The sequence below is a fragment of the Phoenix dactylifera genome, chromosome 8 (assembly GCF_051530095.1).
Source record: "Phoenix dactylifera cultivar Ajwa chromosome 8, Ajwa_hap1_PhDact_Kaust_v1.1, whole genome shotgun sequence".
In the NCBI taxonomy this organism is placed as follows: domain Eukaryota; kingdom Viridiplantae; phylum Streptophyta; class Magnoliopsida; order Arecales; family Arecaceae; genus Phoenix; species Phoenix dactylifera.
The window spans coordinates 10,940,695-10,964,504 of NC_143197.1; the positions used below are offsets into that span (position 1 = coordinate 10,940,695).

The 23,810-nt window shown below is 38.5% G+C and overlaps 1 protein-coding gene across 3 annotated transcripts; it reads left to right on the plus strand.

The window, feature by feature from the left end:
• The first annotated feature begins 4,042 nt into the window (after positions 1–4,042).
• KUP3 (K+ uptake transporter 3) lies at positions 4,043–21,285 on the plus strand. 3 transcript variants are annotated; one of them, XM_008803890.6, is made up of 10 exons: positions 4,212–4,457; positions 8,418–8,661; positions 8,748–8,996; positions 9,166–9,216; positions 13,806–14,066; positions 14,151–14,203; positions 18,318–18,432; positions 18,513–18,767; positions 19,013–20,133; positions 20,825–21,285. In XM_008803890.6, exons 1-9 carry the CDS (start codon positions 4,419–4,421, stop codon positions 20,098–20,100), a joined length of 2,355 nt encoding a protein of 784 aa, XP_008802112.3. In that variant the 5' UTR covers positions 4,212–4,418; the 3' UTR covers positions 20,101–20,133; positions 20,825–21,285. The 3 variants fall into 3 exon arrangements, with proteins under 3 accessions (XP_008802111.3, XP_008802112.3, XP_088558901.1); XM_088702775.2 differs by having other exon boundaries at positions 8,458–8,661; XM_008803889.6 differs by lacking the exon at positions 20,825–21,285 and having other exon boundaries at positions 4,043–4,457; positions 19,013–20,368.
• Positions 21,286–23,810: the final 2,525 nt, after the last annotated feature.

Sequence of the window (23,810 nt, forward strand, 5' to 3'; positions counted from 1 at the left end):
AAAAAGAAAAAAAAACTAACTACCAACAAAAAATTACAATATATATAAATTATGGCTGAAAAAGTTAATGGCTGTTATAATGTGTTCTTTGGGGGCTATTTAACAACCTATTGGTTTTATAAATGGACGATCATAACACGAGGCTAGGTTTAAGTTTTCGTAGAGTCTTGGTTTGTGTCCTTCGTGTTAAAGAAGGATTCACCTTCCGTTGCACCGGTCTTCTTTGGAGTTGGACCATCCGCTGCTTATTTTGAGAGCTGTACAGAATAGAGTTCAAAGTGCTTTAAGATATGTGTGGTGGATGATTCAATGGTGAATTCGAGCAAATGAAGGTGAATCCTTTTCATCCAGTGCTCACTTTATATGCAGAATGGAGTTTGGAGTGCTTTAAGATCTGTGTGGTGGATGATCTAACGGTAAATTCATGTAACAGAAGGTGAATCCTTCTTTCACACAAAAGATACAACCTGAGTCTCCTATATGGTGCAACAAAAAGAAAATATATATACCTCTATGCATTTCCTAACAAATGAAAATGGAAAGCAGATCCTTTTGGGGGGGGATGAAGGACAATTTTGGATAGAGCATTGTTGCCTTGAATATTGCTAAGGTTTATTTAACAATATATCTTGTGACGAACTTTGCAAACACTAAATAGATTAATTCTCGTTCCTCATTGTAAAATTTTGACCATATGGTAAACTCATAAAAAATAATATGTTGATTATGGTAGATTTATATGTTTACAACTAGAAGATTTTTAATAAACAGAATTTCATGACTCTTTGGATTCTAACAATTATCTATCTTAAAAGAAATTGAAATATTTAGAAAAAACATAATGGGTTTGTTGCTATGCTCCTGATTATATATTAAGCTGTTATGCCTATATAACAGATTTGATTTAGGGGAACATTTGGCATTGTATTATCAGGAATTGTAAGGTTTGTTACCGTACTCCAAATTATCTATTGATTACGTGTGAGCTTGAGATTAGGGCCAGAAAAGGATATGGTACCCAATTTGCCATTTTGTTCTTGGAATTGGAAACTTATATGTGCTGAAATCAACTTTCCATCAGCATATAGGCTGAAGATGTTCCAACTAATATATCATGGGCAGAAAAAAGATATGCTTTCACCATGGATGTCAAATCTTTTCATTTTCATGGCCTTCTTAACATCTACATTGACATGGATCTTATTAGATGGGCATTTTTCTTGCACTATTCAAGCATGAAATTTGGCTATCTGCTGCAATTTTAAGTTGCATTGCAACTTAAGTTACAATAGTTGACTTACAAGGAAGCTCATGTCTTGTGTTTGGAAGAGAGTTTTGAGAAAACAAGTATCTTTGATAGACATTCTGTGGAACACCAAGCGAGTATATATGAAGTCGGAGCACTCCATGTACATAGAGTGATAAAGGTGTTATGGATGTAGAGGTTGCCATCAAAACCGTCGATGATGAGGGCCTCGGTGTGGACCTTGGTGCCCACATGGAGGGAGTGGGAGGTGATGTCGGCCTTAAGTGAAAGAAAGGGGTGAGGTTAGAGACTAGAGGTAGTGCATGGCAGTGTAGAGGTGGAGGGGATGGGCAACAGCCACAGTAGAGAAGGAGGCAAAATAGAGAAAAGAAAAAGGGAAGAAAGAAAATCCTTTTCTAAATTACAATATCTACTTGAGTGCTTGCAACTTGTCTCACAGTTTGGAGATGACATATCACAATGTAGCCCTAAGTTCTTAATGAGCAACTAAACTTATAATGCAACTTAAATTGCAGGCATCCAAACAAGTAGATTGGCCTGTGCTGACAACTTAAAGCGGCATACAACTTCACTTATAGAACTTTAAACAGCCTCATAGTGTTGAATAGGCAACCTAGGGCAGGTTATAATTTAGCCCCTATGAATCCCAACATTACTCAAAATGTTGTCCCGAGTCTATTTAGTTCTCAGTTTGATATATTTTGGTCTGAGATTGGTCCAAGGTCCCATGCCCAAATGAATCCCAACATTACTCAATGTCGTCTCGAGTCTATTTAGTCCGCAGCTTGATATATTTTGACCTGAGATTGGTCTAAGGTCCCCTGAATTGCACTCAGGCTATACATTTTTAACTATGGCCTTCATATGATATAATATAACATATATGCCAATTAGACCTAGCTAAGACATTCAATCAAGCTTTGTTAGTGCTGTCGCAAGCTGAACCTATTCTTAAATCAGGTTAGAGTATTTGGATGTAAGCTTAGCTCATATGAATATTCCCTAACATAGGCAAACCTGCTAGTATGAAGTGAAGTAGAACATGGATTGGCCTAGCTTAGAATTGCAGCAACCATCTTTATTATATTTTCTTCTAAAAATCTTCTAATGTTATCCTACATCTTGCAGGAACAATACTAGTCTGAAACATAAAGCTTGAGAATAATTTCTTTCACTTTAGTTGTTATATGAGTATCATATAGTTAAGATGTTCTGATGAAAAATATATGCATAAATAACCTTTACATGTGTATTATTTTGTTTTCACTTGAAACAGACAGTTGTTCTAAAAATTTATATAACGCCAATGTTATTTCCTATAACTTCAAAGATCGAAGGGCTTGGCTAGGAATTTTCGGTCAATGATCAAAACCCATTTTCATAGATCTTGAAACAAGCATGTGGAATTATACCTAATGAGAAGGTTTGATAAAGGTTTATCGATAATGAATTTGAAACAAGATCAGTAAGGAAGTTTAATAGGGGTGATTTGAGAACTAATTTTGACAGGAATGAAAATTTTCACACAATTATTCCCATAGTTATATAATTTTAATTTTATTACATATTATATGATATTAGTTTCATTTATTATTATATATCTAAATAAGACCTTTTAATTAAAAAAAATGTTTTTAAAAAGAGGCAAGAATGCATCAATTTCTCCACACTGAGGTTCATTGTTGGAGTCAACTCCTGGCGACACGGTTGGATTAGATTACACGTTTAACTTGACAATAGTGATATATATTTTATTATAAACGTAGGCCCGCAAATAATTACCCTTTTTTTTTCGGTTTTTCTTTTGAAAGTCTTGCCTGTCCATATCCTGTCCACGCGAAGAAAGCTCCAAATGCGTAAGACAACAAGATTTGTGGGCCCCATCTGGCCAGCCATTCAATGAACGGAGTTTGGAAGTGGGTGTCCTTTAGAGTAGGTGCGACAAATATTTTTTGTTATTTTATTGTTTGGATTCATGCGGCCAAATACAGGGGCCGCACAATGGCACTGGCACACGGTTCCCCCGCGGTGTTCCAGCGCTGTCACATCAATCTCAGCCCGCTTCCTTCTTACTTGCCTACAAAAATTCTTAGATGGATGATGGGGATCCCCTCACCTCCCATTTCTTACTCGCACTTCGATCCCTCAATGGACCGTATTTGACCCGAGCTTCTCACCAGCTTAATGGTTCAACAACTGAGATCTCATCCTACAACCAGAGTTATTTAGGTATCACATGATGGCCCATGATTATTGTATAGGTTTTGTGAAAACATGAAGTATAATGCCTATGTAACATGTAGGAACCTATAATCCGGAGATAGTCATGTGATTCATGGATGGTTATGATTATCGGATATAACATCTGATTCAATCTTAATCTAGATAGTATCCAAACTTGTTTGACTTGAGTACTTTATATTTTATATTAATTTCAAACAAACTTTTTTTTGCCTAGATTTTAAGATTAACACCACTAAATCAAAAAAATCTCAAAATATTTTGCATTATCCATGATTGTAATACGAGCTATAGATTAAATTTGATGACCTCATATGAATAGCATCAGCATCTTATAATTTACTTTCATATGTAAGAAAAATACAATTATAAGACAACACCAAGTTGTCCCACTTGTAGTCATGGTTATTTTATAGGTTGACATGGATATGCAAGAAAATGATATTTCTAGAATATGCTGAAATGAAAACATTGAGATTCACAGATCCAGAATTTGGTTTATTTAGTAGAAGATCACAAGACCAGTGGGAGATCAAGCTTAGCCATGTCATTTGGGCAAGTTTTTATAATTTTCTTGTTATTAATTGAGCGCGTGAGATCGTCCCCAGCAATTGCGGTAACAGTACCCATGACTCCGGGTGCGGTGACCACATCCCTCCAGCTCAGCGTTGGCTATGTGCAGGGTGCCGCCGGGGCTCAAATCGTTATCCCCCCCACCCCAACTCTTTTTTAACCAACCCACTCGTCTCTCTCTCTCTCTCTCTCCCCTCAAATTTCTTTTGATTCTGATCGATCTTTTTCCTCGTTTCGCGGCGACCTCCCACGGATTTGAAATGGAGATTTCTTTCTAATCCTTTCGATTCGCTCGTCGCGGTAGATAATAGCAGCAGCGGCGGTGGGATCGCTCGCGATGGATCAGGAGGGAGGGATGGCTTCCGACAACCAGAGGGTGAGCAGTGTCTATTGTTTTTTTTATCTTTTTTGATTAATCTGCGGTTAGGGTTTAGTGTTAGCGACGCTGTGGCTATCTAATTTTCCAAACTTTATCGTTCTTAATATTTGTTCATAGATTCACGTGATTGAAGGAGTTGTACTCTCTCTACTTCTATGATTATCAATTGAGTGATATTTTCGTCTAATTTCTTTTGACATGGTATATATTGGGATTAAAGGAAAAAAAAACTTACTTTGTAAAATGGTTAAAGCTAGATTATATAGATATTTGGAAGTGAAAGGAGCTTAACTAATTGAGGATTTGTAAGTAATGGCTTCAACGGTGTACTTTTTTGTTTTGGTTGTCTGTTTAATAGTTTAGATTTTGGATGAGGACTTGAAATTTAGTTAAAGTTTGGATTTTAAGTGCAATTGGAATTTGGTACCTTGTGTTTGTATGTTTAATCCTGTTGCTTAGGGAATATAATGAGGAAAAGGTATGGGTGGTATTGGTGGGGTAGCGAAAAAGTATGTATCCAGGCTTTTGCGGAGAGGACTGGAAGAACATATGACAGGTGAATTAGAACGACCCTCTTCTATGACAGAATATATGATGGGACTGATTGGAACAACCCTCTTGTATAGTTGAAGGATAATTCTGAGGAGGTGGCTCAGGGGAGGTTGTGGCATCGGCAAAGATGCTACCAGACAAAATATATAATTTATTATTTGTCAGGGAAAATTATTCATCATAATTATAAAAATAGGGTATAATATGACTGGCCATCTTGTTCATTTGAGTGCATTGCATTACTTGTGGCAGGGCATGCCAATCTTCATAGTATAGATTGCATAGACATCTATGATTATCAATTGAGTGATATTTTCATTTAATTTCTTTTGACATGGTATATATTGGGATTAAAGGAAAAGCAAACTTACTTTGTAAGATGGTTAAAGCTAGATTATATAGATATTTGGAAGTGAAAGAAGCTTATCTAATTGGGGATTTGTAAGTAATGGCTTTAACGGTGTACTTTGTTTTGGTTGTCTGTTTAATAGTTTAGATTTTGGATGAGGACTTGAAATTTAGTTAAAGTTTGGATTTTAAGTGCAATTGGAATTTGGTGCCTTTTGTTTGTATGTTTAATCCTGTAGCTTAGGGAATATAAAGAGGAAAACGTATGGGGTATCTCCTTCTTTAATAGCGGTATCACTACCTGACCGGCGGGCCAGCCGCTCGTCCAGCCGTGTTAAAGCTTCCATAAAAAAAGCCAGACTAAGCAATAAGGTACCCCGTATCACGTTCTATGGGAAAGAGTTGGAGCAGCCTAGATAAGAAAACCCAGGAGCCCTACCCAAGAGAGGATCTTAGCTGTGACTATGCCAGGCCTTCTGTTGTCAGATTGTAAATGTTATGTAATTTGTTTCAACGAAAAAGTAATTAGATCGTAGGTAGGGGGGAAGTGTGCAACAGAGCATAGGGTATGAAGGGCAGCACTGTGGTGTTGGTGGGGTACCGAAAAAATAGGTATCCAGGCTTTTGCAGAGAGGACTGGAAGAACATATGATTGATGAATTAGAACGACCCTCTTCTATGACAGAATATATGATGGGACTGATTGGAACAACCCTCTTGTATAGTTGAAGGATAATTTCTGAGGAGGTTGCTCGGGGAGGTTGTGGCCAGTAGAAATTGGCAAAGATGCTGCCAAATAAAATAGATAATTTATTATGTGTCAGGGAAAATTATTCATCATAATTAGAGAAACAGGGAATAATATGACTGTCCCTCTTGCTAATTTGAGTACATTGCATTACTTGTGGCAGGGCATGTCAATCTTCATAGTATGGATTGCATTGACTTAAATTATATTAATACGACAACCAGATATTATGCAGATATAGTTTATATTGAATTGATTATTCTTTATTTCTTTAGTTATACTCAATGGTTAAGACTGAAAATTACATCATCATCATCATCATCATCATCACAATCAGATGCATGGTTATGTGCATGGAACACGTTAGTTTGTATGGCACTCCATCAAGCTCAAGATGTAAGATTCCAGATCCATTGAGTTATGATTTTGCCGAGAATTTTAACTTAAAAAATGGAAAAGAACCGAGAAGGAAATTGAACATTTATCAAATAACACACAAGTCAAGTGTATACTTACTAATACATGGAAATCAGACTTTTGTTAGTATTTAACTTTCAATACTTAAAAGCAAAGTCTTAAGTCCTGGCGGGAAGGGGTGCGTCCCGGCAGCCCCGCCCCATTCCTGTGAGAAAATGGGACTAGGATGTAGGTTGGGACTCCAAAATCCATTCACACGGGAAAGAAGGGAAGGAAAGATGAAGAAAAAAAATAGTGAAATGAAAGAAGAAGAAGAAATGAAGAAAGAAAGTAGAAGAAAAGAAAGAAAGGAAGAAAAGAAGGAAGAAAGAAAAGATAAAGAAGAATAAAAAGGAAGGAAAGAAAGAAAAGAAGGGATAAGAAAAAGAAACTAGAAGAAAAAGAAAAGAAAGAAAGGTAGAAGAAAAAGAAGGAAGAGAAGAAGGAAGAAAGGAAAGATAAAGAAGAATAAAAAGGAAGGAAAGAAAGAAAAGAAGGGATAAGAAAAAGAGAGAAGAAGAAAAAGAAAAAAAAGAAAGCTAGAAGAAAAAGAAAGGAAGGAAATAAGGAACAAATGAAAGAAAGAAGAAAAAAAAAAAGGAAAAACAAATAAAGATAGAAAGGAATGAAGAAAGGGAGGGAGATGGAGGGTACCTTCTGAGAGTGCCATCAGGATGGGGAATGACAGCGGGTTCTCCCATTCCAAGAAGGAACTAGGACATTACTGTCTTGCGGGATTTAAATCCTTGTTTAAAAGTATCTTTTCTATTTTAAAACTACTGTAGAAATAATTTAGAAGTGAAGCTTATATGTGTAATTTGGTGCTAATAGTAGTTTAAATAATTACAACTTACGACCTATCTACTTGTACTTGAGTCGAGGAGTTTGAGGATTTGATAGTTGCTCCAAATTACTACCTGATTTTAGTTTCCAAAGCAATACTTATTATCTGATTTTTTTTTTTCCTAAAGCAATACCCTGGTTTTGCACCTTGGACCTCCTGAAGTGCAGCCCCTTAGGTGTGGGGTGCCAATTGATCATGATAACAGTTGTTGGCACTGTGATTTTTTGTATTAAAAATGTTGACAAAGATATTATTCGTGTTCATTTATGCTAAGGGAAATCTTATGCGGCATACTTGTATCCATACTATCTCAATTGATTGGAGATAACAAACTAGCACAGCTGGCGAGATCCATGAATTCGATATCTCACCTTAATGTTCTGCAGTTGCCAGTCTTTCATGACCAAAACCTAATAATTAATTCTTTTATTTGTTGTCTATAATTTTTCATTGGAACCTGGATCAGGGAGATGCATATTATCATATGACTTTAAACAGTCCACCTGAAAAAGAAAGGCTATACGAAAACAGAGATATGTATGAAAAGGCTCTCGGTACTTAGATATTACACCTAAATTTGTAGAATTCTTTATTCCTACATTGAACATTAGTATTTGGTTTCTGCTTGAGGCGCCCTAGAGAAAGGGTTGGGGGAGTTGTTACATGGGAGGTATTGAACAAAGGAAAATACTTCTTTTGAAGTGTCGCATAAGCAAAAGGCAATTGAGTTGTTGCCTTCTTTCTTTTTTTGGTTTGTTTTGTTGGCAAGATGCAAGCCTCAGGGCAGTGGCTAATCATTAACCTACCTTTGCCTGCATAATGAAAATTTACTGTTTGTAGTACAAATCAACTATTAATAGTGGTATGTGATGACTGTGCCTATTAGGTTTGAACCATAATTTTGCTTCGAGATGTTCTTAGGAACCTCTCAGTTATATGGTTAGCGTATCTGATAAAATGCAATACTATCCTTTAATAATGGAGAATCTGTTGGTCCATCAACTTGCAGATTCACTGGAAGACTTACTACAAAAACTTGTTTCTTTTAGCATATCAAAGTTTTGGGGTGGTGTATGGTGACTTGAGTACATCTCCTCTTTACGTGTATCGAAGTGCATTTTCTGGGAAGCTACGCCGTCATCAAGATGAAGAGACAATATTTGGTGTATTTTCCTTGATTTTTTGGACATTCACTCTGATCCCATTGCTGAAGTATGTGCTCATTGTCTTGAGTGCTAATGATAATGGTGAAGGTGAGCCCGGAAGCTTCCTTTGACTATCTATTTATTTTTTGTTTTCTTATTCAATTTGTAATGATGATTTGTGGTTTTTGGTATAGGAGGACCATTTGCTTTATACTCTCTCCTCTGCAGACATGCAAAGTTCAGTTTGCTTCCGAATCAGCAGGCAGCTGATGAGGAGCTTTCTACTTACTATAGGCATGGACAAATGTCTCGCAATATGATTACCTCTCCATTGAAAAGGTTTCTAGAGAAGCATAAAAGGCTGAGAACTTGCTTACTTCTTATAGTTCTATTTGGCGCTTGCATGGTGATAGGTGATGGTGTTCTTACACCAGCAATTTCTGGTAACAATGCCATAGATTTGCACTTTTTTCTCTATTTTGATTATTTTCTGCATGATGCCTGTCAATTTTGATACACATTGCCTTTTTTTTATAAGATAATTATTTCATTGTCATTTGGTCTCATGCTACACCTCAGTTTTAAGTTTTTCTTTCCTTTTCTTTTTTGCAGTGTTGTCATCCATTTCTGGGTTGCAAGTTCGTGCGAAGAAATTACATAATGGTATGCATCAATTTTGAAGTATCCCCCCTCCCCCTCCCCCCCCCCCCCCCCCCCCCCCCCCCCCCCCCCAACCCAAAACAAAAAAAAGAGAGGATATATGCAATTTAAAATTGCTGGTTGTTTTTAGCATAGTCACAAATTCAACATTCGGAAACAAGTCGGCTAGATGTAATTATTTGGAATTCGGGGAAAATCCAGAAAATTTTTCGAAAATTCGAAAAGATATCAGGTAACAAAGAATTAGAAAAATAATCAAACTAAAAAAATATGAACTTTCTAAAATATTTGTAAGTTTATTGACTTAAAAATAAGTATAGGAGAGGCAAAATAACAAGTGATAGAAGAAAAACCATTGGTATTAGCAATGATATATGGCAAAAATTTGTAACACATAAACATTTCTCAAAGAAGTCATGAATAATTCATCAATAAATCATAAAATTTGTGTGTAATTCCAGAATAATTGAATAGTTTTGGATTGACTCATTTTGGAGAATTATATAGAGAATCGTTTGGTCAAGAGACAAACCAAGAACAATTTGAGAAATTTTCAATAATTTTGCAAATTTTTTAAGTATGATTTTTAGAAATTTATTTAATATCTTAATGTCAAACTTATAATTTCTAAAACTATAGGATTACTTTTCCCTTTCAAATGAATAGATTCCAATTTGAAGCTTGGAGGTGTTTCTCCAAGTATTGAACCTAGGTAATTTCACTTGTTGGTTTTTTTATCTTCTTTTGCTACAAAGAAAAGAAAACAAAAGAAGGTCCTGAGAGATGAACTTGGATGCATGAACCGACCACCTTTCTTCTAATCCAATAGTCTAACAGTTGTTGTTACTTGTAAACTAGGAATTATTATGATAGTGGTACCCATGACCTGTGATTGCGTCCCGCCATCTTTCAATTTTGGTCAGGCTTTCTCCTATCCTACTACTTTTTTTAAAAAAATTTTAATTATGCATTGCTACTAAAGCTTAAAGTGTTACTCATATCTTGAATTTTAAATATTCACTTTTGAGTTATTGCTCATATATATATATATATATGTATTTTTTAAAAGTTTGAAGCCATGTGTGATTGTATAATATTGGTCAATCCATCTTGCACTCATGTATATGTGTGGTTATGTTAGGGTATTGGTATTGTATACACATAGTAGTGAATTTACTAATACACTGTTTAGCTTTATGAGCAGGTACTAGGAAGAGCCTATGAAAATTGTGATCTTTTTATTTATGTAATGATCATTAACATTGGGTGCATTTAATGTAAGGGTTGTGTGATTCGAAAATCCTCTAATGGTTTCCACATCATGTCAGATAAACCATTCTTTAATCATTTCACCACCATGAAGCACATTATTTATGAGTCTATCACCTATATAATAGAATTTGTCCTTATGCTTATATGAAGTGCAATAAATATTAATATGTAAGGTAGTAATCTTTTCTCTTTCTTTAGGCAGAAGAGTAATAATTTTTAGCTATCCGAAGTGAATCACAACATAAACATTTTTAATCATATCATCGTTCATACTATACATCAAACTAAAGTCGGTGGAACCGTCCTGAATTTGGCGGTTTCGGCCAATTTGAGCCGTACCGATGGTTCACCAGTACGGTTCCGGCAACGTAAATAAGACCGCTATCGGAGCTGGAGAAGGAGAAAGAAAGAGAGAGCGAGCATGGGAGGGAGGGCTGGCGGAGGCCGTAGCAGGTGAGGTCATGGCCGGTTTTTCTATTTTGAACGAAATAGGGATTTGACCACGGCTAAAAAATTTGCCGACTTCACTTAAAAATCGCAAAATTTTTTAGTCGTGACCTGCTCCCTTCGTCCTCTGCGGCCTTTGCCCCTCCCCCTCCACGGCCTCTGCCAACCCTCCCTCCCCTGTTCGCTCTCTCTTTCTCTTTTCCTCTCTCCCACTGTGCCGTGCCCTCTCTTGGTACAGGCTCAACACGGCCCGTACCGAGTCATCCCGCCTAAAAACCGGTATGGTGCCCGGTACCAGGTCTCCGACCTTGCATGAAACTAATTGGATTTGTTTAATTCATTTGGAATATGAAGTGGCGTTTTTGCACTGATAATGATTTGGAAGTTATTGGTAGATATAAGGCCTTATTTTGGCTACTTTATAACCTTGATCAAATTGGATTAGGCTTTTAGTGTTTAGGAGTTAGGATGGGAAAGATTAGACCTTTTGGTTGGTTTGAAGCAAGCTAAATATATCCGGCATTGTGTATACTTTACTAACCATATGGTGTCAACACTTGCCATGTCTAGCGCAGAGACTTATAGGATGGCATCAACAAGAATGCTAGAAGCATGCTAGCATGTCCTAGTTAATGATAAAGTGGACAAGCCCTTGAAGCACTAGTAGGCCCCTAGGATAGTGCTCACAACTCAGAGAATTATGGGCTAGTCAAGGAATAGATTGGGTGATTAGGAAGGTGATGAAGTTCATGGTTAAGAGACATTAAACCAAGGATCGCCGAATTGGTACCAGTAGGCGTACTGGTCGGCTACCGGACTGGTACGGTACCGGTTCAGGCCGATACGAATCGGTACCACTGGTTCGGTCTGGTTCACACATCTAAAAGCCCAAAAAAAATTGGAACTGGTACGGACCAGTTCGGGCCGATACGGGACGGTACCATCCGGTACCATATTTTAACGCGCGACCGGTATGGGTTGGTTCAGCATTCCTTGCATTAAACATTATTGGAGAAAGAAGTGGAGCAGAAAATATTTTTGGGATTTACCATGTTTTCTTTTCTATTTCTTATTTTCTCCTCTCTTTCTTTATCTCTCCCAGATAGGGGTGTCAATGGAGGTCAATAACCCACTAACCTGAGCCAAAATTGACCCAAAACTTAGGGTTTAGATATGAAAAACAAACCCAATAAGCTATTGAGACAGGTTTGAATTCTGAAATTAGACCCAAGTCTTATTAGGCCGGGTTTGGATTTAGGTACATCCATACTCGAAACCTGAAATCTGACCTGACCGTATGCATACATATAGAGTATACGCACACACACATAGATACATATATAAATACATTCATGTGTGTAACTTACATTTTTATATCATTATATGCTTTTGTGTTCATAGTTCATGAGGTAGCATTTTGGGTGCATTAAATAATTTGAGAAAATAGTCCAAAAGTGTAGGAAAAAAATTATCCATTTCTATCTGTAACCCGACCTAATACTTGATATTTTTGGGTCCAATATTGTGTTTGTGTATAGCGTTTAATGGGTTTGGGTTTGTTTGAATTTAACAAATATATTTTGGTTAGGTATGGATATGGCCAGATCCAACTTGAACCTAATCCCTTGAGACCCCTACTCCCACTTTACTTGGGTGCCGAACACTGGATCCCCTCTTGGTTCCTTGGTTAAGTTTCATTTTTAAAGGTATATAATTTACAAGTTAAGCCTTAAATTAGGTTGTAGGTTGGGTACGAGTCCTCATAAAATAAATGACAATTTATAACCCGACCTGCCAGTTTGACCCATAACCAACCCATGTTAGGCAGGTTTAGGTTTGGCATAAATGGGTCCGGATCATAAACGAGTCGACCGTCCTAACCCGTTCATTAAATAGGTCGGGTTCAGATTTAGAATCCTGACTTGCTAAACCCATTTTGACCATTTATTAATTAGGTTAGGCCATGACTTGACCCATTTCACTCGCTTAGGACTTGCTTAACCCATTTAAGACTTGCTCAACTCGTTTAACCAGATTCAACCTATTTTTTAAATGGGTTATGCAGGTCTGGTCAGATTACCTATTTAATAAAATGTCAGCTTTGGGTTTGGATTTTTGACTTGTTTAATAAACAATTCAGTTTGAGTTGACAGATTTTCGACCTGATCCATATCTAACTTGACCTGTACCTGACCCTACTGCTACTCTTAGTAAATGAGTCGGACATGGGTTTCTTCTTTTTAACCCAATTGTAAATTGGTCAGTTATAGGTTAAAGGTTTTTTGAGATGACCTGAATTTGATCTGATCTAAGCTAGACACCTAGACCTGGCCTGATCTATTGACACCCCGAAAATCAAAGAAGACCTTTTTTTCTCCTGTGGTTTTTGATCTTTGCTATCATTTCTTTTCTTTCTGCATGCAAATCTCTTGGTTATTGTGATGAAGCTACCATCTTTCTTATCCTTGCCTTCTTGGTGCTAATTTTCTACCTGTTATTGGATCTAATCATCCACGAAAAACTCAGGAATTCTACATAGTTTCCTTTCTTCGCAAGGCTTATCACTATTGCTGAGATTACTAAAAATTATTTTTTCAAGCAAATATGTCAGTTGTGGTTGGTTGCAAACATGATATTCTATTATTTAATTAGCATTTTTAATAACACCTGCTTAATAACAACCTTTATAGATTTATACCTGTTACAGAGAAAATACTCTAGTTTGACTTTGTGCAGAAATAATTCTAAGTTTTCCTGCATCAGAAAATGCTTGTTTGTCATGACATCTATATTAGCTGTTTATATAACAAAATGTAAAATATCATTCATTAATCTGCTTAATTTCTGAGAATGCTATATTATCTAATGCACAGCTGAGGTGATTATTATTGCCTGCATTGTGCTGGTTGGCCTCTTTGCTTTACAACATAGAGGTACTCAGAGGGTAGCCTTTCTGTTTGCACCTGTTGTTATCATTTGGCTCTTGTGCATTGGTGTAATTGGTCTATACAATATTGTTCGCTGGAACCCCACAATTTATCATGCTCTTTCTCCACACTATATCATTAAGTTCTTCAGAAGGACAGGAAAAGATGGCTGGATTTCTTTAGGGGGAATACTCCTTTGTATTACAGGTTATTTTGCTGAACACAGTCCAAGATGCTTTTCATTTTCATCTATTAGTAGCATCTTATGTCGAATTTTCATGATATCTGCAGGTACTGAAGCTATGTTTGCGGATCTTGGCCACTTCACTGATTCATCCATTAAGGTGTGGTAGTTAAACATATCTGTTTATTTTCTCTTAGAGGTTTCAGTGTTTGTGAAAGAGAAGTGATCAAGTAGAAATTGTCTAGAAGAAGAAAGTGCCATTGTGAATATGATGATATGAAAGCAAAAATCTTTTCTTTCAAATGAATATTAACTAATGCAAAAGCAAACTTGTCTTTTTTTTATTACTTGTCATGACTAAATATAGAGTTGTGCTTGTGATCATTTATATTACTGTCTCCATTGGGTCACCCTGCTATAGTAAACAGCAGTGGATGCCCATTATCTTTCTTTTCCATTTTCTTCGACTCTCAAGAGACGTCAAAGTTCCTAGTTTCTGATGATGCATAGCAGTGATATATCATATGTAATATTGAAACTCAAGAGGCAAAGTGATAAAAGTAAATGCTTACACGCTTGAGGATGTTAAGTCAATATTGCAAAATTAAAGCACACTTTATGAGCAATGACACCACATTCAAGAAATCATGTACAGAATTCATCAGTAGACTATAATTTGGAATTCTAATGATAGAACTTATACATAAGAATGAAATGGTATATACAGGCAAAACCTTGAGTTATGTAGTATAATAAGCACTTACTTGCTAATAGACCTACTTTGTCTATGCCCCTTTTCCATCTTAAGGTAGATCATGCACTATTTTGATGATCATCCGAATTACAGAGAGGTTTTTTTTTGGTTAATATTGAATTTTCAGACAAACCTCTCAGTCCATTTTCGTCCTGATTTGATGAAAAAGCAGGCGTTTATGTAGTTTGACGACTTTTATGAGTAATTCATGATCTCATGCAAATGAGTAATTTTCTGAGATCATTCATATTGTATCTTATTGTGCTTATTAATTGAGGTGTCTCTTATAGTTTGACTCTCTCTTTGTTCTATTATTTTCTCGAGTTCTTGATTTTTTAATACAATTTGTTTTGAATATCTCGAAATGTTGTTGAGCATGACCATAAAATAAAATAGCCAAACAATGAGAAAGGAAGGTGCGAGAGAAGTGGTATACAAAGATGAGAATGACAGACATTAAATGGTTGAGGTTTTCTGTATTTGGAATGAAGTCAAGGTGCTGTTTGAGTACATATGACCATTAACAAGAGATGTGTGATAAGCAGGACCAAGGTCGGTCGGATTGGTATTGAGGCTTGTACCAGTTGGTGACTGGTTCGATACGATATTGGTCCACACCGTACCATGTTGGGGCGTACCACAATAGGGAGAGGGAGAAGGAGAGGGAGGGAGGGGGGAGAGAGAGAGGGGGGTGGGTGGGGTAGAGAGAGGGAGGGAAAACCCTAACCCTAACTTTGGGAGAACCGAGGGTTGGAGGGAAGAAGAAGCGAAAGAGGGATGGGTAGATGGGGAGAGGGAGAAGGAGAGGAAGTGAGAAAGAGGGGTCGTCGGAGTTGTTGTCGGGATTGATTGAGGGAGCGTCAGAGTTACCATCACTAGTGGTCTTTGGCGACACGCACCATAGAGCTTTGAGCTCCATCATGCGGAAGAGGGGGGGCGAGATCAATTGAGAGAGAGGGAGAGATTGGTCGATCGATCGAAAGGGTTGAGACCTGGGGGTGGCTCGGTGGTTTTTAAAGGACCAAACCATCCTGGTTCTTGATCGGTTTAGTTCGGTATGGCCTGAATTACCCAATTCAAGATGGTTTGGCTGACCTTGGACAGGACCTTTGCAGTTGATGAACAAAGGTTGTAAGAGCAATTCTGTGAAAAATAATAGGTGCTAAACAAGCTGAGTTGTTATTTAGCGAGACCACATGAAGCATGATTGGTAAGTGTGAGATTTATTTGCATGATGATGATGACTTAAGAGAGGCATTTAAAAGTACTCTAAGCTTCGAGGAAAGCAATGGACTGGTATTGAGTAAAACAATTTGATTGATATGAAGTTTTAGGTTAAAGAGGTTTGGTTACATTAATAAAAGGTTAAAGAGGTTTGGCAAAGCATGATCATCCTGTTTTGCACCTAAACAACACATCCTTGTATTTTTTTTTTTGACTTGGGCATCTATGTATCTGAATGTCATCTTTCCATTTTTTGGCTAGTTTAACAGTTTTGATGGCACTTTCGTGCAAACTCAATATGAGCCTTGATCACTCAAATCTCTTTCTAGAGGCATTTTGAACTGCAACTAGTTGATGCCAAAATTAGGAAGCAATTAATCCAATGGAAAATGCTTGGTGTTCCCCCATGACCTCCCTGAAATGGCTGCAACTCATGGTTTTTCTTCAGCTGCCAAGGGCAGAGTTGGCCTTGTGGCCCCAAATGAACAACCAAACCCCCATGTACACCTTTTTTTTCCAATTAAAACTGGGTGTACTGCCCTTCTGCAGAAGATCTTGGGGAAACATAGCAGCACACTAGTGCAATTGGGAGATGAGCTGCCAATAACGACCAAGAGAGAATGAAAATTGCATCTTATAGCAAGAAAATCTAGATAATGAAGCATAGGTGTAGAGAACATAGAGTAATGCGTATGAAAAATTAGTTCTTCATGGACCTCTACTAGTGTGGAATATGTGATGTCATTTTTGAGCATCATGGTGGTAAGATTCTTCCACCAGGGTTTGAACCTTGGACCTTTCCCAAGAGCAAGCTCTGAGGAGGAGGTGCCAACAGACCATGCTAATAGCTGTTGATTGTTCAAAGATGTTCTATATCACGAAAGAAAGACAATTGCAATAGAAATAGAAAAGTTCAAAGTATTTGGGTTGTGTCGAATTACTAATTGAGGGCTGCAAGTGCAGCAAGTGAAGGAAAGTGTGGTACACCAAGCAAAAGAGAGGATGGCATGCATGAACGGCCAAGAGACAGAATGAAGGCAACTGATGAGAATCTGCATTATTGGTCAGGGGGTGGGGGGAGGGGGGTCGTTCTGTTATTATGATTTTTCTATGAATCAGATTTAAGAAAGTTGAAGAAATGGATAGGCTTTTTCATGATGCTCTACTATATAAGAGGAAGTTTCTCATTGCTGCAGTTCTCAAAATGAGGAAGGGAGAGGCTGCACCACGTGATACCCCCCTTCCAACCCCCAAAGAAGCTTTCTTTTTTCTTTTTTATTTTTAATAATTTATTATTATTATTATTATTATTATTATCTTTGAACTTATTCTCCTCTACCCCTAACTACCTCATTCTCCTTTGAATTTCTTTCAACCCTTCAAGGAATTTTCTTGTTTCTCATATGTTTGTACCATGGTCGGTGGAACCGTCTTGAACCGTCCGATTTGGAGCGTCCTGAGCCATACCGGCGGCGGACTGAGATTGTTCGACAACCAAACTGAGACCCGGTCGCCGGTGGGGGAGAAGGAGAAGGAAAAAGAGGAAGAGAGAGAGAGAGAGGAGGGGACGGAGGGAGAGGGAGAGAGAGAGGAGGAGAGGGAGGGGCCGGCCGGCTGAGGCCAGAGAGCCTTCATGCGAAGGAGGCGGAGGCCGGGGAGACGCGGAGGTGGAGCTCCGCTGGCCTTTTATTTTTGCAGATTTTTAGTTGAAATCGACAAACCTATTGCTGACTTCGCATACTATATTTAATATATATATATATATTAATTTTGCAATATTTAAGTGAAGTTGGCAAATGATTTGCCGACTTCATTTAAAAATTGCAAATTTTTTAATGGTTGGATCCCTATTTCGAACGAAACATGAATTTGGCCCTGGCCTCCATCGCCGGGGCCTCCGTCGGCCTCCTCTCTCCCTCCCTCTCTCCTCCTCTCTCTCTCTTTTTTTCTTTTTTGTTCGCTCTTTTTCGTTCGCTCTCTTCCCTGCCTCATCTGTTGTGTCGGTACAGGCCTGACACGGCACCGCGCAGCCCATACCGACTCGTACCGCCTGCCAGCCGGTATGGTGCCCGATACCGGCATAGCAGACCGTGGTTTGTACCATAAAGAATTCACTTTAAGGTTGAAGGAGCATATAGATTTTGTTTTGGTGGGCACGTTGGCACTGTTTTTTTGGAAAGGTGATGCATCTAGTATTACCTACTTGTATTTCACCTATAATCTTTGCACGTACACTTTCTTACCTGATTCATGTGATTTATACTGTGAAACTCGATGACATTCTTGCTATGTGCAGGTTGCTTTTGTTGCTGTCATTTACCCTTGTCTGGTATTGCAGTATATGGGGCAAGCAGCATTTCTTTCTAAAAATTTTTCTGATGTACCTACAAGCTTCTATGATTCCATTCCGGGTAAGCGTCAATACCTTCAGATTATGCAAACATTTTCTCAGGCATAATATGTTTATGTTGTGTTTGCATTTTTCTTGCAGAACCTGTGTTTTGGCCTGTTTTTGTGTTAGCCACTCTTGCTGCTATAGTTGCTAGCCAAGCCATCATCTCAGCAACATTCTCAATTGTCAAGCAGTGTCATGCTTTGGGTTGTTTTCCACGTGTCAAGGTTGTCCACACATCAAGGTGGATTTATGGTCAGATATACATACCCGAAATAAACTGGATTCTCATGGTCCTTTGTCTGGCTGTCACTATGGGTTTTCGTGACACAACCGTTATTGGAAATGCTTATGGTAAGTGACTATATCAACTTGATAAATATTATAAAGCAAAAGCTCAAAATTTTTTGTCTATTATTGCATATTTTCATGGATGTCCCAGAAATGATGCTTACATATCTTTGGATATATTCATGCTACCTTCTGCTCTTAATTTTTGTGTATTGGTATTAGGTCTTTTGTATACTTAATGCTAACTAATATTACCAGTCACCCTCATATATTAATTTCTAAGCTGGATACTTGTTTTATAATTTCAGGCATTGCATGCATAACCGTAATGTTTGTGACCACATGTTTGATGGCGCTGGTTATCATCTTTGTATGGCAAAGGCATGTCGTACTTGCTTTGTTGTTCCTTATATTTTTTGGATCAATCGAGGCTGTTTATCTTTCATCTTCTATTATGAAAGTTCCCCAGGGAGGATGGGCACCTCTTGTGCTATCATTTGTTTTTATGGTCATCATGTATGTCTGGCATTATGGCACTAGAAGGAAATATCAATTTGACCTACAAAACAAGGTCTCTATGAAATGGATCCTCACTCTTGGCCCCAGCCTTGGAATTGTTCGTGTTCCTGGAATTGGGCTTATCTACACAGAGCTGGTTACGGGAGTACCTGCTATCTTCTCACACTTTGTCACCAACCTTCCAGCTTTCCATCAAGTTCTTGTCTTTGTTTGTGTGAAGTCGGTGCCGGTCCCCTATGTTCCAATGGACGAACGGTATCTTATAGGTAGGATTGGTCCTAGAGCCTACCGGATGTACAGGTGCATTGTGAGATATGGGTACAAGGATGTGCAGAGGGATGACGACAACTTTGAAAACCAATTAGTGATGAGCATTGCCAAGTTCATTCAGATGGAAGCTGAGGAAACATCCTCAGGGAGTTACGACACATCTCCTGAAGGAAGAATGGCTGTTATACGAACTTCTGAAACATCTGGCTCAAGGCTGTTAATGAGGGAGTCTGATGAGAATGCGGGTGACTCTACCATTGTGAGGAGCAGCAAATCAGAAACCCTTCGAAGCTTGCAATCACTATATGAGCAAGAATCACCTAGTGTGAGCCAAAGACGGCGGGTTCGATTTGAGGTGTCAGAAGAAGAGTCTATGGACTCACAGGTTAGAGAAGAGCTAATGGCCCTTGTGGAAGCAAAACAGGCAGGAGTTGCATATATCATGGGCCACTCTTATATAAAGGCCAGGAGGACTTCATCATTTTTAAAGAAGTTTGTCATCAATGTTGCCTACTCTTTCCTCCGAAAAAATTGCAGGGGCCCGGCGGTAGCCTTAAACATCCCTCACATCAGCCTCATTGAAGTGGGTATGATCTACTATGTTTAGCTGGGTGCTCTTTTTGCATGGCAGCTGAGGAAGGTAAGCTATTCAGATGGTTAAACTTTGGCCGTAGAGTATCTGTTCTTTTCTTTGCTTTTCTTTTTCCCAAGTCTTTTAACTAGATCTGTATTTAGTAATTTATTTTACTCAGGGAATTGTAAGAAAATCAGTATAAAGGACTCAACATAGTTATGTGTGGCCAGGAGTGGCATATAACTCGTGCAAGCGTTCCAGTTTTTGATATGTTACCTACGGAAGTGTAATTTAGTCGATAGTGGGTGCTCCATGTTTGCTGTGGTCTGGTGTGGCAAAATACTCGCATTAGTAAGTCGTTTATAAATATTGTCTCAGTAACTTCAAATTGGTCATCGAGCTACTATGGTTCCCAGGCTACAATCAGTTGTATAGCTCATCATGGTGGTGATAAAAAAAATCCAATGTTTCTCAGCAAAATGGGCATGGAGAAACGATAATGCACTGTTGGAAAAAAGACTGGCATTTTTATACACAAATTACTCACGAGTCAAGCTAGATATGGTGGCTGCTTGATTAGAAACCCTTTTGAGAGAAGGAGAAAGTCTCATTTTTTTTTCAGTTAACTGAAGTGAGAAAGAACCAGGATTGGTTGCTAAGAGAGCTTTTAGATTGAAGGTCATGTTTTCAGTTGTTGTCTACTGTGTCAGCTAGAATAGTTACTAATGATGCTCCCTGGTCTTTGCCGTGCGAACAGGAGATAGCTGACTGCTCAAGGAGGAAAGATGCGAAATTTTGAGTGTGTTGTGGTGACTTAAATTTCTGACAAGAGAAAGTGCTCGCCATGTTTGACATGGAAAAGGTATTGAAGGCAATCACTTGGGAAACCCTTTCAACAGCAAATTACCGGCAACACTGCTGGTTTAAGTCTTTAATTCTGTATCAAGCAATATGCCACTCACATCTGAGCTGCAAACTTATCCATTACCGAATTATTTCTTCTCATCTCTCGAGTTAATATGCCCTTTTCGGCCATTTCTTTCTGTAAAGAAAGAACCTTGCGTTCATCTTCACATTCTGTAAAGTTATAAATGCCTCTATTAGGAGGCATATTCCTCTGCAGCATCTGCTGATGTAATTCATCATCTTCTTCCATCCTTCATTACACATTGTACTTATTAATGCATGATATGTGATTCGAGTTGGTTTGATTCGTAACTTCTCCATCTCTTCATATACCTCCAAAGCTCTATGTGTATTGCTGCCGTTGCAGCGTGCCGAGATCATCATATTGCATGTAACCACATCGGGCCTCAGACCACCATCTTCTAGCCAAAGGGTCAGTTCTTCAGCTTCAGATATACGCCCTTCTTTGCAGAGACCTTTTATGAGAGCATTATAAGTTACGGTATTTGGAGAGATCCCTCTTCTCTTCATGTCCTCAAACAGTGCACGGGCTTTCTGGATCTTACCTGCTGCACAATATGCATCAACAAACATGGTACGGGCCTGCACATTGGGTGAAATTTCTCTATTCACCATGTCATGGAAGATAGCTTCTGCTTCGAGGAGCTTTCCCTTCTTGCACAAGCCATTCAGAAGAGAGCCATAGGATACCACATTTGGCTTAAGCCCCATCTTCTCCCGCATCTCATCAAGAATTTCTTAGCACCTCTCGAACCGGCCAGCCCGTCCATGGGCATCAATCAGGATATTGTAAGTCTCCACACTCGGGGCCACTCCATTCTTTTCATTCTCCATCACCAATTCCCCTGCCTCAGCCATCTTCCGCAACTTACGCGGCCCATGCACGGCGAATTGTAAGTTAGCAATTTGGTTTCAGTGCATGCAACTCCATCTGCCTCACCGGTGCGAATGCCTCCTCCAGGTCGCCAACCCGACGGTATCCATCGACGATGGTATTGTAAACCACCTGTTGTACGTCCATGGCCCCTTCCGGCTTTGAAACCTTCATATCCTTGCAGAGCCTATTCAACAGAATGCTACATGTGTAGTCCCCTATTTTACCACCTTTCCCTGCCATTTCTTCGAAGAGCGCCACAAAGACTTCTGAATTCCCACATTTGCATGCTCGTCGAATAAAATACTATGCGTAAGCCCATCCGGTACGAGCCCAGTAGCCTCCACCTATTCTTTTCCTAACAGAGACTTCTCAAGGGCATTTCGAGCCAGCCCAACCATTCTTCTTCGGCGAGAAAGGATTTAACGCTGGGTCTGGGAGGGGTTTTAACAGAAGGAGAGGGAGAAGCCAGACTTCTACGAGTCCCGCATCAGCTGTGGAGACAACTATTAACTATAGAAAGGGAGGGATGGGCTAGGAAGGTAGTTTTTTTCTTCTTGATTCATGTTCATAGGATATCACCTTCTATGGATGCCTCTTGCTTTGTTGAAGCAATGACGAGACTTGGTTTTATCGCCGACGTCTTCAACCATGGTTTTCGAGTTAAACTAATGTACGCACAAACCTGCATGCACGTATACAGATGCATGCATGCATACATACATACATATTGTATATATACATAAACGTACATACATAATACATATATGCACACACACACATACATCATACATATTGCATACATATACACATACGTACATGCGTACGTATATACATACATACATGCATGCATACGTATACATATACAAATATACATGCATATATATCTTAATGTTTCGTCACACAGTATCATTTGACCAATCTGGTTTAGTGTATGTTCTATCTCGTGAAGATGTGCTGGGTTAGTCTAGATATGGACTTAGCTTTAAAGCTAGTAGTTTTCGTTGTGCTAGGTTAGTCTAGATATGGACCTAGCCTGATCTAGTTGTAGCCCCAAGATCTAAATGATCATTGGTGCAATGCTACCCAAAAATTCCTTGTCATTGTATTTGTTCTTGGTTTTCGATCTGCTTTAAATTTCTCAGCACTTGTTTGCTTAGCTTATCAAAATTATCTGAACCAGCTTGAGTCAAGTCATGTCCTCGGACACCTCAGCCAATTGCAATCTGAATTCAAGTTATGTTGAATTCGCTATTTCCACAAGCCCACCCAAAGTTTGGGTTCGGTATGGATTGGAAGCTCTATAAGAAGATCAGTATATTACGTAAAATATAAATGGCAAGTGGCAATATGGTATAACTTTATTCCGTGGAATAGTTGGTTATAATTCATTTTTTCTCAATTAAGAGAAGAAGAAACATTAACCACACGTCATGAAAGTTAAACCCGACGACGGGATAGACCGACGACGCTTTGGGACCGACGTCGGAATAGACCGACGACGGGATAGACCGACGACGCTTTTTTGACGCGTCGGGTTAAACCCGACCCACGACCACCTGCCCGACGTGTGACCCACGCTTTGTGAAGCGTGGGCTGGGAATTCACCGACGCTTATAAGCGTCGGGAGAGACCAAAAAAAGCGTCGGGAGATACCCTTTCTTTTGTAGTGAAACTTCTAGAAAGTCGAAAAAATATTATTTGATTCCTAATTTTATGGTATGATCAGCTGCATCCAATATATGCATGGTTTGATCAAAATTACAACCTCACCAAATTATGAATGAAAAAATTAAGAAACATTTATCTCATTAATTTGTAAAAGAGTCTAAATACACTAGTCAACACATTGAATATCTACGAAAGCACATGGGTGGTAAAAAATAAATCTAAAAAGAGTTTAAATACACTTTTCAACTCAATACAATATCTACCTAAATAC